Raw genomic sequence first — 19,272 nt, forward strand, 5'->3', positions numbered from 1 at the left:
GAGGTTGCAAGGAATCAGATTCCAATTCCCTCCAAGGAGAAAATAAACTAATAGTTTCATCTTTGGCAGAGCATAAAAGGAAGAAGTAACTGCCATTATAAGAAGTAAGAAGAAAACAGCTAAAATTTTAAGGAATTCTAAAGGCTAATGTGGGCTACCAAGATAGTCTGGAATCTCTAGTCTCCCCAGACACAAAAGGAAATCAATATTGAATAGCAAGCTCCTTTCCGTGTAGCTGGATCCTATGCTCTCAAGAAAGACTGCGGGCAGGGCAGGAGACTCAAAAGAACCATCAATAGCATACAGGTATGAAACCCTATCCTTCTTAATACTCTTCTCTCACACAGAGCAAGAGCCTTAAGCCAATGGGAAAGGAGGAGGAAATTCTCCCATCGCAGAGCTCCGACAAAAATCCACTGGCTTTTGGGGAGGAATAGAAACAAAAGCCATCTACCCTAGAGGAAAAAGCAGGTAACTCCCCTCTCACCAATTTTAGCCTTGCACAGTCTTACTACTGAGGACCCGGTAGGAAACCCTCCTAGGCTAAAGTAAGGGTAGAAGCAAAAGCTGGCAGGATCATCTTGAGCCCAGGATCACAAACATATAAAGCATGGGCTTACTACCACTGGGTTAGGGAAAAGAAATTCTCTCCTAAATATAAAAAAGTCATTTTCCCCTTATTTTTAGTCTCTTTAAAAGATAACTCAGGGCTTCCTAGGTGGCGCAGTGGTTGAGAATCCGCCTGCCAATGCGGGGGACATGGGTTCGATCCCTGCTCCAGGAAGATCCCACATGCCTCGGAGCAACTAAGCCCGTGTGCCAAAGAAAAAAAAAAAAAAAAAAAAAAAGATAACTCACAGTATAAAGTAAAAATGGTAAAAATGTATTTTGGTAAGATGTATAACAAAGGCACAAAAGATTTGAGGGAGAAAATAGAAGTATACTGCTGTAATGTTCTTATACTATATATGAAGTTGTATATAATTTGAAAGTATACTTCAAATTAAAGGTGTATAATGTATATCTAGAGAAACATTTTCTTAAAGGACTAGACAGTAAATATTTCAGGCTCATAGACCATACAATCTTTGTCACAACTACTCAACGCTGTTATTGTAGTGCAAAAGCAGTCGTTGACAATATTTAAGTGAAAGGGCATGGCTGTGTTCCAATAAAAGTTTATTTATAAAAAATAAGCCAGGGACTTCCTTGGTGGTGCAGTGGTTAAGAATCCACCTGCCAATGCAGGGGACACAGGTTCAATCCCTGGTCTGGGAAGATCCCACATGCCATGGAGCAACTAAGTCCGTGCACCACAAATACTGAGCCTATGTGCTATAACTTCTGAAGCCCGTGTGCCCTAGAGCCAGTGCTCTGCAACAAGAGAAGCCACCACACTGGGAAGCCCATGCACCGCAACAAAGAGTAGCACCCACTGGCCACAACTAGAGAGAAAAGCCCGTGAGCAGCAACAAAGACCCAACACAGCCAAAAATAAATAAATAAATAATCCATTAACATTAAAAAAAAAAAGAGATTATGACTCTGCATGATTGCGGATGCCTTACAAAAAAAAAAGAAGCATAGTGAAATACACCAGTCAGAGAAAGACAAATACTGTATATTATCATTTCTATGTGGAATCTAAAAAAATGAATATAATTAGAATAATAAACAAAAAAACCCCACATTACCTTAGAAAAAGCCATTAAACTTCTAAAAAAAAAATAACAGGATAAAATGCATGAAGCTGTATTTAGAAAAATGTTGCTTGCAGCCCTATTCATAATAGCAAGAACATTAATACAAGGTTATACAAACAAATATACCACGAGGGAATTCTATAATGATGTAGATCTATATTTATTGGCATGAAATGTCTTTCATATATTCTAAAATAAAAGATTTAAGAGAGTTTGTATGTATATGTCCTCATTTTTAAAAACTAAAAAATATTTATAGGAACAAGAACTGAAAAAAATTGGAAGAATATGCACCAAAATACTAACAGATACTAATAGTTATCTCTAGATGGTTGAATTATTGTTAATCCTTATTTTCTTCTTAATACTTATTGATCTTTCTAAAACTTTTTTAAAATGAGCATACACGGCTCTCACTTATAGTTATTTTTTTTTAGTGTGAGGCACAAGAAAGTAATACTATTTAAAGTTACACTTACGCAAAATCCATAGGATTAAATACTCTCAATCAAATATTTTTTGGGAGTTTTGTGCAAGTATCAATAGCATAGTTCAGGTTCTTGGCCAGTAGTCCAGGATATAAAACATGATACTACTCACAACTTTATGTACGTTAATTGCCCATTTCATTAGCTAACTGACCTCGTACTTTTCAGGACTAGTGGGATTCTACTCTTAATTTTTTTCCCAGGTGTTTTTTCATTTAACTTCTAATTGATACCAGGACTGGAAAGCCATATTTAACATTGCAGGGACACACCTAGATAAAGAAGAAGGTAAAGACTCTCCCTGAGCATATTAAATGTACCTAAGGTTAAAGAAGGGGCTAGTTTGGAACATCACTAGGTATAGTATAAACTTAGAATGTAATAATTGCTATAACTGAAGATGAAGAAAAATGCATCTGGTTAAGTGTATTTTGCAGCTGCTGTCATTATTTGGGGGCGGGGGAATTCATTTAATTCACAAATGTTTAGTATATTTGCTTTTCCATCACAATTTACTTGCTATATGAAATAAGGTAAAAAAAATTCAACTTTTTTTCTATCAATTCTTAGACTGTAGTACCAGCTTTATTTACATATTTATGAGTTTAATTTTGATTTTTTAAATTACCTACCGCTTTTTAACAACAGAATTATCGGTAAATTGGTGGGTGTAATCATATAAAAAAAATTAAAGTCTTTGAAATACAAATGTCTCCCAACATTAAAATTGTTTTACTTTGGTTTGATACTGTTTTCCTGGCTAAGATATTTCTGAACTTATAATAATACCAAGGTTTTATGTAACAACCACTTCCCTTCTCTTCTTTAGCCTTAACTTTATCTGAAACTATTATAAAAGGTGGTAGACTTTAAGTGCTAAGTATTTTGATTTTATTTTTATTTTCGCATAGTATTTAAATTGTCTTTTTTTCCTCCCAACTGGTGAAACTATTTTTAAAAATCCCCAAATCAAACTGTAGATTTCCTTTTACATTACCTATATTTTTAAGGCTAGATTTGCCCAGACCTGACTGTTAAAATGTACTATAACAACTTCTCTGTCTTTCCCATTCCAGTTGAAATCACCTTCTTCCTGATTCTTGTAAAGAAGCTCTTTCAAAGTGTTTTCTAAAAAACTGGGATCTGTTCCAGGTTCTTCCTTTGACAAAGTTACACTAAGTGATCTGTGTATTATTCCATCAGCCTCACCAACACCATTATTAGTCTGCCGCCCATCAGAAGAAACTGCTGAATAAATATTTCCTAAATGATCCATTATAGGAAGCAAATATAATTCTGGTTGAAGAGCCTAAAACATACAGGAAATTTTTAAAAGTTAGTTTGTACTTTAAAAAAAAAGTTAAAAAATTAGTATAAGTTTAAAATGTCACATTACATACATATGGAGGAGCAAATGATTTGAGTTTCAGTTCTGATTCTTGCTTGGTCTTCACCTAGAAATAAATGAGAAAATAAAGCTTTTGTAACATTTTTCATTTACTTTTACCCTTACTTTTTTGCAGAAGGCATGCACCTGTGACATAAAAATCAAACCAAAAAGCTGGTAACTAAGGCTAGATTCTAGAAAATGTAGAATATAATCCTGTTTCTATTCACTGTACTAAACATAATAGAAATTCTACATCATTTAATAATAATTATGGCTATCACTTTCATGGACTTACTGCGTGCCAGACACTATTCTAAATGCTTTACATATGAAGCTCAGTTCATCCTCACAATTCCATGTGATAGGCACTCATATTGTCTGTAGTTCACAGACAAGAATGAGGCAAAGATAGGTTAAGTATATTGCCCAAGATTTTATACATAGGAAGTTTCCAAGTTGGGATTCAAAACCAGGTAATCTGGTTCTAGAATCCAACTTTGTAAGCTTTATTTCCTAAATACTCAACCCACAGAGTTAATTTGTTATTCATCCATTCATTCAACAAATATTGAGGGCATACTATGTGTCAGGTAGTGTTCTGTGTGGTGGGGATACAATGGTAAACAATGCAAAATCCCTGCCCTCATGTAGCTTATATTCTACTTGGGAGAGCAGATGTTAAATAAACTGATTTAAGACAGTGATATATGCGTTATGAAAATTAAACAGAGTGATGTAACAGAGAGGAATTCAGAGAAAGAATATCTGAAAACTAGGTGGTCAGTTATCTTTTTAAAAGATAGTAATTGAGCTGAGAATTGAATTATGAAAACAAGAAGCAAGCTATTTGAAAATCGGGGGAAGTGATTTCCAGGCAAGTACAAAGACGATAAAACAGAAATGAGTTTCCTCTATTTGAGGACCAAAGGAAGATTTTTGTGGCTAAAGTGTAGAACCGTGGGGAAATAGTAATAGATGAAATCTGAGAGGTAGCCTGCTCCTGAGACTATTCTATCTCTTGCCTAACCACTGCAAAAGTCTCCTGGCTACAATTCCTGTCTCTAGTTTCTTAAGGATCTCACCATGTCATCTTTGCTCAAAAACTCCAAAGCTTCAGGGGAAAAAAAACAAAACACCAAATGCATTAATCTGGCATTTAAGACCTTCAATCAATAAACTACTTTTACAACTTGTTGTCTACTCTTCCCTTTCACACAGTTAACGCTCCAGTAAAAACTGAACCACTCACTTTTCCCTAGAGTTGCCTGCTTTGCCACTTCTGTGCTCATTCTATTTTCTCTGCTCAGAAAGCTTCTCCCACCCAACATCTTTGCAAGACCAAACATTTATCTGTCAAAATCCAAACTGATGATCACTTCTTTAAAGTTTTCCATCTCCCTTCCTCTCCTGCTGGAAGTAGTCTCTTCTAAATATACAGAATATGCTACTTTATTTATGTATTTTATCTTCACCACTATACTGAATATTCTTTAAGGGCAGGATCCAAACCCAATTCTTTTTTCTCATTTCATATACAGAAAAACATCAATAAATATTTGTTGGGAATATTATAATAAAATACTGATATTAGAAGCATTTTAGAAGTTGACTTAATTGCTGTTAGGTCCCTTCCAATCTAGAATTCTGTGATTTTTTTCTAATTTTACATATTATGGAAAAGAACAAAAAGTTATGAGTTGTTCCTTTTCTTCCCTGATTAAGGAAAACTAACTTAATGATCAGTAAATTAATATTCTGTTATACTACGCAGAACTCTAATGAGAAAAACTTCAAATCTAGCTGCTGAGTCCAAGAATTTCACACAGCAAATTCCTCTATAATACCACTTTGGGGGGAAGTGTTTATTTTTTCCATTATCATTCACTGTTTAATTTTTTTCAATAAACATTTAAATGCCTCTAAGTGCTAAACACCTTGTTAGGCACTGGTTGTAAATACAATAGTGAATAAAGTCCCTGCTCACAGGGAGCTACAGTCTAATGGCAGAGTTAGATGTTAAACAAATAATCACATAAGCAAATGCATAATAATGATATGTTAACTAGAGTTGAATAGGAATATACTGAATTTTAAAGAGTTTAAATATGGAAAATCGTGATTAGAGAACTAAACCTTATATAAATATGAGAAACCAGAAACTTTGAGATCTGATGGTTTGCTGGATTGAGGATTTCAGCTAGGAAAACTCTCTATTTAGAAAATCCTGCCACTAAAGCTACAAATAGGAGTATTCAATAGAGAATAGCTGATTCCCGCCCCCTCAAATACAGTATGCTGGAGTCGTCATATCATTTCATACCAAACAAGGTTAGTTGTGGCCTAAGTAATGAGAATCCATTTTTTTCCCCACCACCTAAGTACTTGCTTAAAAAGCTTTTAAATGCTATTATTTAAATATAAAAATACATGATCACACTTAAAATTTGTCTTTCTTTTCTTCCCAAGGAAATTCACACACAAAAATACCCCCATATTTTAGTGCCCAATAATATGCCGGAAAGGCCCATTTTTCCTTGATGACCTATGCTTAACGATATTTCCACTTCATTATGACTGAGATTACATATCGTGTAGTATGTTAAGGAGTTAAGTTGATAAGCATTTAAGAAACAAAATTTGTTAAGGTATGCTTTTCTTTAATTTAAAAAGAAAAAAAATTAAGGAAACTTACTACAGCTAGATTATTTCCAATGCATTTCAGAAATAAAAATTTTTCTGCAACAGCATCTTCACCAAGGAACTCACCGAGACGCTCCCTCAAGGCTTGTAAAGTAAGGTGAGGTGATACTCTGAAATATCATGACATTGCCTTATAATGTAAAATGAAATAGGTTTCAGCTATACTAACGATTCAATAACTTTAGTCATCTATCCTGAACCCAAATACTAATTTAATGTATCATATAGAGCTTAATATGTTGTGTTTCTACGTTACTTGGAACTCTGTAGGCCTGAAGGTCTGTAAATATTTTTTTAAATAAATGATTAAAAGTCATTTAACCAATAAAAATCATTAAAATTTTTAGTTATGCAAATGAACACTTTATAAAAGTCCTTTTTGTACTACAGAGGAAAATGCTTGTCTACTTTTCTCATCTACATTCAAATTTTTTGTTAAAATAAAACTTTGCAATGAAATTTATATAATTTTATACATATATTAAAGAAGAGTTTAGCCACAGATATTTGGAAGCTTAAAATTTTCTTTGATGATCAAATGCTGTCAGACTCCACATCTTTGCTCATTGGGGATACTTCATTTCTCAACACCTAAAATTTAAAGTCCTCACTTATGCTCTTGTTCTGAGTTCTTATTTTTCCAGGATCTTATGGGAATATCATATAATTAATTCATTCAATTAACAAATATATATTGAGCCCCTCTTTGTGTCAGACATTGTTCTAAGGGCTGGGGATAAGGCAACCAAAACAAATATATTTTCACTTATAATTTTTGAATTTCCAGAAAGCATTTTTCTCTGCAGAAAAAAAGATTGCTTTTTCAGGCAAATTGTAACATTACTACGAAATACTTGCCTTATAAATCCAGCTGAAATGAATTTGTTAACAACTTCTATTGAAATGGTATTTAACTTGTAGTTCCACGATCCTTCAGGGACATAAAAAACATGAAGTTCCACCAACTGAATAAATTGAGAATAAAGTCAGTTAAAATATTTTTAAAGTGAAAAAAGATCAATTGATGTCCTCCAGAATTTTAAGTTTAATAAACATAATTGATGGCTTCCCTGGTTGCCCAGTGGTTAAGAATCTGTGTGCCAATGCAGGGGACACGGGTTCCAGCCCTGGTCCGGGAAGATCCCACATGCCTTGCAGCAACTAGGCCCATGCGCCACAATTACTGAGCCTGTGCTCTAGAGAGCCCATGCTCTGCAACAAAAGAAACCACCACAATGAATAGCCCCCGCTTACTGCAACTAGAGAAAGCCTATGTGCAGCAATGAAGACCAAAAAACAGCCAATAAATAAATAAATAAATTTATATAAAAAAAACACATAGGATTTGTTTTTTTTAAGAACTTTTATTGAGATACAGTTAACATACAATAAACTTCATATATTTAGAGTGTACAATTTGGTATTTTTTTTCTTATTAGTAATATATATATGGCAATCCCAATCTCCCTTTGCTTGTGTTTTTGACAAATTATCCTAACATGGTAAATGAAAAATAAATAAACAAACATAATTGAAATAAACATGGAATACATGTATCCTTCTGAGCAAACACAAAAAATCCAAAATGAAGAGTCGAAAATTTGTTAAGTTCTCTACTTGACACTTGGAGCACATTTTCCCTTGGAAGCAATGTCATAGGTGTAGTGCTAGATTTCCTTAACATATCTGACATTCATTTGGTGGCTTACAGTAAGGATACTAGATTGCCAAGATCGGTTTTCTTCCCCCTTCTCTGGCCCCTACCCTACACAGTTTCATTGGTGTTACCTTGTGGAATCCTTATCCTTTATATATTGTCTCCCTAACTCATCTGTGATGATTGCTAGTTCTCAGCACCTGCTAAAGTGTGAATACTGGAGTTTGGGGAATATTTTCGTATCCCAGAGCTCAAGGAAGAACCTATTCCTGACCAGTGATGGGGAAAGGAATGGTTGTTTTCACATAGGGCTTGTCTGTGCTCATATATGTACTATCTTCTTTTCTATTAATGTTTTATGACCTCAATTAGAAATCATCTATTAAGAATAATATTTAGATTACTACAACAAAACAATTACAGCAAATAAAGCCTTGTCTTTTAGTCTAATGAAAGTTTGCTACTCACACATATTAAACGTCAAAGCATTCAAATGATTATACTCTATGATATTAAGTATCTGAGAAAAATTTTAAAAATTTGAAGTAAATATGACCTTATATTAATATTAGTAATTTTTATACGAAATGAAAATGGCTCTTGAACTGAGTCTTTTGCCCAAGTTGTTTTTATAGACCAAGCAGATTACTTGTATACTTTTGATGTCAGAATATTAAGCAACAGTTTAAGATGTTTGTATAGATCGAATAGTGAAGTTTGCTATATGCTGTATTTTGAATATCAGGGAATTTAAAAGATTACTCTCTAGCTATACCATCCTATTAATAGCTAAAACTATACTATATAGTAATAGTATAATATTAAATATTAAAGCTATACTATTAAATTCTTGCAAAACCTTCAGTAATCTGAAGTAAATATGGCCTTACCCTTTATATAAATGTATTAATATTTTACATGAGAAAAAATATTTCTTGAACTAAAAATTTTACTGTTTTTATAACCCAAGTAATTACATCAGTATTTTTATAACAATTCATGAATTATAATTCAAAGTGTACAGATTTTCATTCCATAATTGAATGAGGAGGCAATACAAAGAAAATATAGTTAATAAAACATTTTCTGGCCTTTGAAACATTTTGTGAAGTAAATTAATTTATGAGGAATTTACATTTATTCATTCATTCAACAAATATGCCTACTATGTGCCAGCACTGTTCTAGGCACATGAATATGTAGTGAATAAAACAAAGGACCTTGCCTGCACTCAGCTGCCATTCTAATGAGGTATCAGGACAAGAAGAAGGATGAGGCAAGTGAAGCACTCACCTCAGGTACAAAATTTAAAGGGGCACCAAAACCTCAGCAATCAAGATAAATGATATTTTAAAAAATGTTAAATAAATATTTAATATCTATTCAATGCAAAAAATTCATGATGAACAAAATATCATGAATTTAAAGATAGAATGGTACTATTAGAGCCTGAGTAGAAAGGGAAAACATGAAATGCTATCTACATGTTTTAAAAAAAAATACACTTCTTAATGGTGAACTTTTTCCAGAACAACATAGTTGAAAAAATACTGAAAATTTTGAAAGTCTGTATTATAACTCACATCATTTTAAGGTTAAACATTCTATTTATATCAAAACCCAACTTTATTATAATTTTACTTTCCTGGCTTTAATGGAAGTAAACTCATCAACAATATTCTCATTTAATAGTTAATTAAAACTATTAACTATTTAAAAATACATTAAATAGGACAGGGAACTATACTCAATATTATGTAATAACCTATAAGGGAAAAGAATCTGAAAAAGAATACAGAATATATATATAAACTAAAACTGAATCACTGGAAAAAAATATAGAATACATATATACATTCTATATTCTATATATATAACTGAATCACTCTGCTATATACCTGAAAATTACACAATAATGTAAATCAACTAAACTTCGATTAAAAATTTTTTAATAAGTAAAAATAAAAACAACTATTCTACAATAAACAAATAATAAACCTACATTAAAATGTAAACAGAGGGGTACATATTTTGCCTTTTGCCTTAGGCTCCAAACTGGCTAAGTATAGCACTATTGGATCCTGTTTCTACTTAAAATGTTGATATCTTGTTCATCGCAGGTTTTTTGCATTAATTTTTATTGAAAAAATCTTTCATTAAAATATTTATCTTAATTGCTTAATTTTTTAGTGCCTTATCTTTAAGTTTTGCACCAAAGGCAAGTGACATTTGCCTCAGACTAGTCTCAGCTCTGTGAGGAACACAGACAATAGAAATTAAACATAAAACACTGGTAAGTGATATAGTAAATTAGAAAGTGGGCAGTACTGGGAAAAAAGAATGACTAGAGCAGGACAAGGAAATTGGGAAGATAAAAGAAGGAGTAGTTTTCAGTTTTAAATAGAATAGTCTGGATACAAATCTAAGAAAATGAACAATTCCTTAGTATCAACTAATATCTAGTTCATATTCAAATTTCCCCAATTGTCCAACTGTCCTCAAAATGTTTTTTCAATCTAGAATCCAATAAAGGATAACATATTGCATTTGGTTGTTATGTCTTTTTTTAAAATTGAAGTACAGATGATGTACAATCTTGTTAAGTTTCAGGTGTACAGCAAAGTGATTCAGTTGTTTTCTATCAGATTATATTCCATTATAGGTTATTATAAGACACTGAATATAATTCCCTGTTCTATACAGTAAATCCTTGTTGCTTATCTATCTTATGTATGCTCGTTTGTGTCTATTAATCCCATATTCCTAATTTGTCCTTCCCTCTCTCCCTCTCTCCTTTGTCACAACTTTCAAAAACCTTAATTTGGAAGAGTTTTCCAGACCTGCTTTTTTTCTCTTCATGGCACTGACTTTATGAAAAGACTGGACCAATTGTTTTATAGGATGTTCTGCATTCTGAGTTTACCTTAACTCCTAAGGTGTCATTTAACTTACTTCTCCAATCCTTCTATCTCCTGTAAACAGTTAACTTTATAGCCCTCAATTGACACAAGTTAATCAACTGGGGTAAGAACACTTCATAATACCCTGCTTTACATATTATTTCACATCTGGACATACATAATGCTCTATTTCCAAATATTTCTATATTTAATAACTATTAAAGGGATAATAGAACAGGTTATAAGGGACAAGAAAATGGAACCTGTTGTAAAGTTATTTGAATAATTAAAGTGTGAGGTGATAGTGGCTCAGACCAACTTGCTAGTAGTATATAGATGATGGGAAATGGTCAGATTTTGTATGTAATTTGAAGCTGCAGTGAGTCCAAGAAGTAAGTTTGAGTAAGGTGCAAAGTATGACTCCAAGGTGCTTGGCCTCAGATATCAAAAGGATGGATTTGCCATCAACTGAGATGGGTAAGATCATGGTTAGTACAGGTTTGGGTTGAGGGGAGAACTGTAGTTCAGTTTCAGACATGCTGAGTTTCAGCTGTCTATTGGTCATCCAAGTGGAGATTTCAAGTAGGCAGCTGAAAATATCAATCTGGAGTTTGGGAAAGAGGGTTGGGATGGAGATATAAATTTGAGAATACTTAGCATAAAGTTGGTATTTAAAGCTACTAGACTGGATGAGATCACAATGAGTGCAAACAGAGGAGAGAACAAAGAGCTGACCCCAGAAACTCCCCAATATCAAGAGATCAGGAGGAAGAAAAAGACCCAAGAAGACTGAAGAATGAATAACAAGGAATGTAAAAGGAAAACCAAGACAATGTGTATGCTAAAAGCCAAGTGAAAGAATTATGCCTAGAAAGAGAGAGTGACCAACGGTGTCAACTATTGTGCACACACAGATCAAGCATGTGTGGGACAAGAATTAAGCAATAAATTTAGTAACGTAAAGGTGAATTTAACAGAGCAGTTTTGGTGGAGTAGTGGAGTGAAGGCTCAATTGGAGTTGATTAAAGAGAAAATGGGAAGAAGGTATTGGGGGTTTGAGAAGGTATGAAATAGTTGTCTAGAATAGCGGAAGAGTGAATGAATGAGCGGAAGATAGTCTTATTGCCTATTAGTAAAAAGTTCCACTTAAGATTCAAGGTCATTAATTTAAAGTGAGAACAGTCTTTATGCTGGTATATTTTTCTCCAGCCATGTTCCACTGCAGGTATATGTGAAGAATAGATGAAGAAAATCAAGTAAGGAGTAAAATTTCAAGGAGTACAATGAAATGAGAGAGGGTAAGGAGTCAAAAGTATGTGCAAGAGAGTGATTAAGAATGCTCTGTGATATTTAAGCCAGCCATGGAGGGCATCACTTTGAGAAAAGGAGTAAACAAACAAACAAAGGTGATAGGATCAATGCATTGGAGGTCCCAGTATAATTGAGGTACTTAGAAATACAAGAACTGTAATCAAATGATGGGATACACAAAGTTCAGTTCACAATGGAGTTAATATCTAATACTTTGTGTAATTCATATTTTTGCTTTATCAAAACTTTCCTAAACCAACGATAAAGAGGTTTTCCTTATATTTTAGCATAAAAAGATTTTCTTACCTCTGATGAGGAAGGTCGACTTGGACTGAGGGACATATTCACCAATGTCTGAATGGGGTAATTATCAGTTGGAATTTGTAGGGTTTTCTATCTTTCTTCATTTAAGTAGTATTTAATACAGGTTATAATACATTTTTGGCTTAAGATAGTGTTCCACTCATTTCTGGCCATTGATTCATTCAAAAAGTAAACAGAAAAACACAAAAGGCTTTAAAATAGACTCAAAATGAAAACTTAGATAAGTATACAATCTTATTATAATAATTCAAAAAGATGTACTACTTAGTAAGTAAGGCTGGTAACTGCAATGAAATGAACATATATCCCATACAACTAAGTAAAGTGATAAATTATAATAGACTGTAACTAGAACATTTTTTTACTATTCTAAACAATTCACTCTCTCTTGGTCAAAAATTCAGATTAAACATATATATATAGTATTTTACATAAAGTAGAAATATACTTTTGGAAGTATAAAGACTAAACATATAAATGGCTGTACAATGATGAAAATTGTTTTACCCTTTGCATTTCTTCCTGGGCTTGGATACCTCAATAATAGTAAATGTGAACAATTATTCCATATGAAAACATCTGTTTTTAAATATATCGGGTTTGTGAATCTATGCGTATTATTTCTTGTGTTTTTCCTCAGAAAATGTATGGCAGTTTACAAGAATACACAATAAAATTTAAAGTATATGACTATAAAATAATAAAAGTTCAAAAATAAGGTAGCTGAATTGTTACTCTAAAAAAGAATTATCAAAGTGTGACAATCCTTAAGGATACACTATCATATCAACAGAGAAGTTTTTTCAAGATTCCAAAGCTTTGCTTTATATTAAGGTACTGATTTAAATCTGATGAAACTTAAAATTTAAGCTGAGGGTGCCTACAGGATAGGAATGGAATGGACCTCCCCTCCCCCCGCCCCCAAAAAGGGCTAGAAATTGTCTGGCTACCTTTAAAAATGGAATCACGTAAGGCTGTAAGCAAGCCTCCTCAGATCAAAGGCCTGACTTAGGGCCATAATTTAAAGATTTCTTAAACCCAGGAAGAAGCCCCAAAAGTATTTGTAAACAGAGTACCAAAATGGGAGGCCACTGGTCTGACTAAGCTAACCATACCTGATAGAAATTTTGGGAGAAGCCTCTATCCTAAGCTAAATGAGGAAAGGTGAAACATTCCAACATAGGTGATTGGGTATATTGGTCCCTCAATGTAATTGAGGTAGCCACCCAATTCCTTTTTTTTCCCCACCCAATCCTTTAAAAAACAATCAAACAACAAACAAACAAAAAAACTGTCCTAGTTTTACAAATCTAGTCTCTACAGGACCAGAGGTGTGGCTCCAAAAATAATGCAAAGCCCACCAATCCTTTTACCACTCTCCAAACCTTCCCTATTTATCTTAAGAGTCATGTAAGTATTAAACAAAGGGGAAACAAAGTCATCCCAGGAGGGACTTGCCTGTGCCTTTGAGATGCAAATGTCCTACCTGGTTTTCTTCAGGAATCCCTACCTCTGCCATCTTTTTAAGATGCAAATTTTGAAAAAGGGGGTAAATAATTTGAACCCTGTCAAGGACAAATAAAAATCTTATGCATCTTTTCCATAAATATTAGTAAAAAGGGTTTAGCCATCTAAATAAGTGAGCTTGATTTGTTCCATCTGCCAACTTTAATCTAGCCTCTTTTGTAGACTGATGGGTTTTCCATTGTTGTATCTGACTCATGGCTTAAATTTTGGAACGGGAACTATGAGGTCTTTGTGTTCGTGTATGTGTTCATATGTACCTATGTGTGTGTCGTAGATGTATGGTACTGCCAAAAATTAATTAGTAAAAGACCTCTATTTAATTGACTTAAAGGAAATTAAGTGCTTATGTAAATACTCAGAAACAGAAAATAATCTAGTCAAAATGAATTTTAGGCTCATGCTACCTGGAAAATATTCAGTACTAAACTGATATCTGGTATTGAAGGTGGCTTAAGCTTGTTGATTTGATTAATATAGACATGTCTTTAGAGTCATCAACATTAAGTATAACATTGTACTTCTGTTGTACCTAGGTTTACTAGACCTTATTATATCTATTGCAAATTCCTCAGCAGAAAAGTAACTCAATGTGGAAAAAACTTTTAAGGAAAGTTAGATATGTGTTTTCAGCAAAAGAAGGTGTGAGGAATGAAAAAATACTGAAAAGAGTTATGTATGATCAGGATTTTCTAATATTGGATGGAATTTAGTTGGGTAAATGGATTGGATTTGGTTTTTCTTTCTGTTAAGAGAACAAAGTTTTCTTGGAATGCTGTTTTTTTTTTTTTTAAATTTATTATTTTTTGGGGGGTACACCAAGTTCAATTGTCTGTTTTTATACACATATCCCCGTATTCCCTCCCTTCCTTGACTCCCCCCACCTCGAGTCCCCCCCACCCTCCCCGCCCCAGTCCTATGGAATGCTGTTTTTGATAACTGACTGTGTGAGTTTCTCTGCTTTTAAGTGATCTGTAATTGCTTTTGAGATCTTTTGTAACTTTGGCTAAGAAATAAGTATTGTCTCACAGTGACCAATGATCTTATTTGATCAAGTATTTTAAAACTTTCTGACAAAATTCCCAAATATCAAATTTTAATCAAAGTTCTTTTGACTTTCAGCTAACTTTCAGATGCTTTAGAGGGCCCACGAAGCAACTCTGAAAGAAATGTTTAATTAGTATTATTTGGTATGTTAAATTACATAGAAAGCATTATCACATGAGTGATAAACCTACAAAAAAGATACTGTTTAGATGAATGTTATTAACATAGACATTCAAAAATTATATAAAGTTTTTGGAATTTGGATATGTATTGGTATAATGCTATACTTCTAGCTGTCATCTTAAAACGTTGTATGTCACTTCTTTATCAATTACACTGTAATCAGATGTTTAACCATGCCTTTTAAGTCTCGTCATTTATAGACAGTTATCACTGTATTCTGATGCTGTTACAAAAGTTCTTCATCTTCAAGAAGATTCATAGGAAGGCTACACAAGCAGCAGAAGCAGCTACAATCCCACGTCAAGGAGACTACGCGAGGATTCCAGCCCATACTGACTCAAGAGGCTGTCTTGCCCCCTGGGACTCCTAGATCAGGCATCCAGAGACCTTTACTCCCTGACTCCCTACTCAGCCCTGAAGCAGCTACAGAAGACAGACCATCTCCCCTCTGCTTTCCATAAAATTATGGGAGTAAACTCTCTGAGGGGAGAACAAGACAGGAAGGGGGCAGGGCACAACCTTTAATAGCCCAAAGACATGACATAAACTGATTAGAACCAAAAAGGTCCAGATGGCAGGATGAATCGAATTCCATTGTAACACATCAGCAAGCTAAACGACACACCCAAAGGTGCCATGATAGTTCCAAGGCCAACCATAAAGGTCAAAAAGTGGGTGGTGGCCCAATTCCTGGAAATCCATACCCCTTCCTCAAAACAGAATACTCCTCCCACTCATTAGCTTGTGAAATTACCCACCCCTATAAAAATTGACAACCCCATACCCTGGTGCCTCTCACCTTCTAAGATGGGCCACACTCTATCTATAGAGTATCTCCCTGAATAAATCTTCTTTCTCTTTCAAAAAAAAAAAAAGAGAGAGAGAGCGATTCCAAAGGTTTGCTTTATTTAAAGATAGTGATTTGGGCTTCCTAGGTGGTGCAGTGGTTAAGAATCTGCCTGCCAATGCAGGGGACACGGGTTTGATCCCTGCTCCAGGAAGATCCCACATGCCTCGGAGCAACTAAGTCCATGAGCCACAACTTCTGAGCCTGTGCTCTAGAGCCCACAAGCCATAACTACTGAGCCTGCGTGCCACAACTAATGAAGCCTGTGTGCCTAGAGAGCCCAGTGCTCCGCAGGAGAAGCCACTGCAATGAGAAGCCTGAGCACCAAAATGGAGAGTAGGCCCTGCTCGCCGCAACTACAGAAAGCCTGGGCTCAGCAACGAAGACCCAACAAAGCCAATAAATAAATAAATAAAATTTTTAAAAAATACACTGGTACTTTAAGGAAACATTAAGATCTTTCCATTTCTATATCTACCCAAAGGCTCTGACATTGTACTAGTCTCAAATATGAACCTAAACAAAGTACAACTTAACTATATAAGAATTAATGGTAATAATCTATAATAAATACAGCACATGGACATTCATTAAGCAGTATGACAACTGGGAAACTAGAACTTTCAATTTTTTGTGGATGCAATAAAAACTTGATATTTTAATTCAGAACAAACTTTTAATTAAATGAACTCAAGATAGAGCAATCAAGACCTGCTTACTAATGTCCTAAGGTAAACTGCCCCACTATACTATCCCTTCTGACGGGACAGCAAACAAGCCATATTTTGAGTTAGAGTTCTCTGTGTCATTTTTGACTGGATCAATACTAACGACCAAATCCTGGCTGGCCAGAGATAAAGGGGCCTGGCATGAAAAGATGAGCCCTTAGGAATTAGAATCGGGAGATGAACTCAAGCTTCAAGTATGTTGTTAGTAGATACTGAAGCAAAAAGAATGTAGAAAGGGAAGTCATGAAGTAGTATCACATCCATGAAGCAAGCCCATGGTATGAGAAAGCCGTAATTATTTGTAAACCACGATAGAAAAACAGATAAAGACTAGAGGGAATGATTAATTTAACTGGCAGTGAGATGCCAACTGAGGAGATACAAAGGTGATTCATGTTTATAGCTAAGCACTAAAGAGAAGAGTCAAAGTTTTTTGCTGTTGAGAGGTCCCTAACCTTGCATCTACTCCCATTTTGGCCTATCAGTGCAATAGTTCCTGAGTTTTGTATTTCTATGGGATAACTGTGCCCACTACTCCACTACTGCTCTATGTTGATCTTTACAATAATCTCTCCATTGCTTGAGGTATCTTGAGTAAACCTTTGCTATCAAAACTAAAAGAGGTTCATTAGCCTCTTTAGGCATGCTTAGAACTTGTAGTTGATCTTAACCAAATCACATTTCACATACTACCTCCTAACACATAATCTTTGGGATTTTCAAATTATTTACCTATTAAGTAGCTAATAAACAAAATAATGGCAATTCAATCAAAAAAAGTCTGACAGCCAGACAGCCACCAAAGATAAAGTGACTATAGAGTTCTAATCTTTCATTTATTGCATCCTTTTGTTTTATGACCTGCCTGCCAGGAATGGAAAATTGGCTTTATCTTACATACTAAATCCCATCAGCTGGTATTGGCTGCACGAAAGTGAGTTATTGAAAAGGACCCCAAGGTTACATCGGGCCTCAGTAGGAGAGAGTACATAGTCAACTATGGGTTTGACAGATTTCTTGGTTATGTTTTCTTGCCATGCATTGTTAAAAGGATTCTCTTGGTATCAAACTGTTTTTACAACATGGCCTGTCTTTAACCATCCAAAACGTGAACTTCTCTGTCTGTAAGGTTATAAGGTCTTTGAAATGTTTTAAATCATTGTGGAAATTCAAAGAACATGGCTTGTTTAGGAGATATAGGTGGCTCGTTAGCTGTATTTATTGCTAATCACTTCAGATGGTACCGAACTTAAAATGAACTCAACTTTTTTTCTTCTATCCTGAATTGAATTCTTTATTAGACAGGCGCTAGATAAAAAACTAAGATAAGATCTTAATTTGAGACAGCGGTCCAAACTCTGTGGTCAGTCTCTGCAGTAATAAAACACCCCAAAACCCACAACTTTTTATGAGAATGTTTAAGCCTAAAACAATACAGGCTTTGCTTATTCTTCAAAACACTTCCTCATAGAAGGGACTGCACTACATATTCCCCGAAATCCCTTCTAGCACTGACATTTCATGGTTCTTAGTATAGAAGCATACTCTATAACTACTGTGAAAATGGAATCTTCCTTGAGTAAATATATTTGTGTTTAATTGTACAAATCTATAAAGTATAAATGAGATTAGTTAACAAGGCACCAAAGGCGAAATAATTTGAAATACTACTGGGGAAGAGAAAGAAGTGACATTTATTGAGATACCTGTCATACTCCTTACATACATAATTTCATTTCATTTACAAAGACAAGTCTGGGAAGTAGGCTTTATTATTTGATTTTGAAATGAGGAAATAGAGGCTCAGTGAAGTTTAAAGGGCTTGCCCAGGGATACCAAGGTAGGTGACAGGTACAATTCAAACCCTGGTTTGTAGCTCCAGTCATTACATCCATTGTATGAATTAAGTAAAATACCAAAGTACGCTGTACCCTCCTTGTGAAGTGATGTAAACTGTTTTGCAAGTTAGGTTTTGTTGACACAGAGCACATTACATATGAATTTTCTCACTATACAAAAAAATTAAAATGCATTAATGATGAAATTACTCATGTTTCTAGCAAACATTAGTATATTCATTGGTAGACTAACCCAACACAACAAGAAACATTTGTCCTAAGTGCTGCTACATAATACACGTTCCCATGAGTGAAACACGCACTGGTTGAACCTCTTTTGCTGAGTTAGATCCTACTGTCTCTCTCTCCAGAAAACTCTTTTGAAGGTCAACTTCAAGCAGCAGGTAATAAGTTACAATCGAAACACAAACAAGCAAGCGTCCTCGAAACAAAAAGTTTTATTTCTTAAGCTGCAATAAGCGTTTATTCACCAAATGAAATGGACAAGAAGAGACAAGTGTAATCTCCAGCCAGCACCTTGGCTTCTTCACAACCTCCTCCAGAAAACCAAGAGGTAAGAGGCGCCAGAAGCCAAACCTTGTGAAGAGCCCCATTTGCGCTAGCGAACCAGC

At 34.5% G+C, this 19,272-nt stretch overlaps 1 protein-coding gene across 1 annotated transcript in view; it reads right to left on the bottom strand.

Moving 5' to 3' along the window:
- SPATA1 (spermatogenesis associated 1) overlaps window positions 1-19,272 on the bottom strand; it is a 40,617-nt gene that overhangs the window by 20,766 nt on the left and 579 nt on the right. Inside the window, 5 exon segments of the mRNA XM_057714887.1 lie at window positions 3,278-3,500; window positions 3,592-3,645; window positions 6,274-6,391; window positions 7,140-7,246; window positions 12,456-12,618. Of these exon segments, the coding sequence (XP_057570870.1) occupies window positions 3,278-3,500; window positions 3,592-3,645; window positions 6,274-6,391; window positions 7,140-7,246; window positions 12,456-12,491 (538 nt within the window). The 5' untranslated portion in view covers window positions 12,492-12,618.

The sequence above is a fragment of the Hippopotamus amphibius genome, chromosome 1, assembly GCF_030028045.1.
Source record: "Hippopotamus amphibius kiboko isolate mHipAmp2 chromosome 1, mHipAmp2.hap2, whole genome shotgun sequence".
Lineage (NCBI taxonomy): Eukaryota > Metazoa > Chordata > Mammalia > Artiodactyla > Hippopotamidae > Hippopotamus > Hippopotamus amphibius.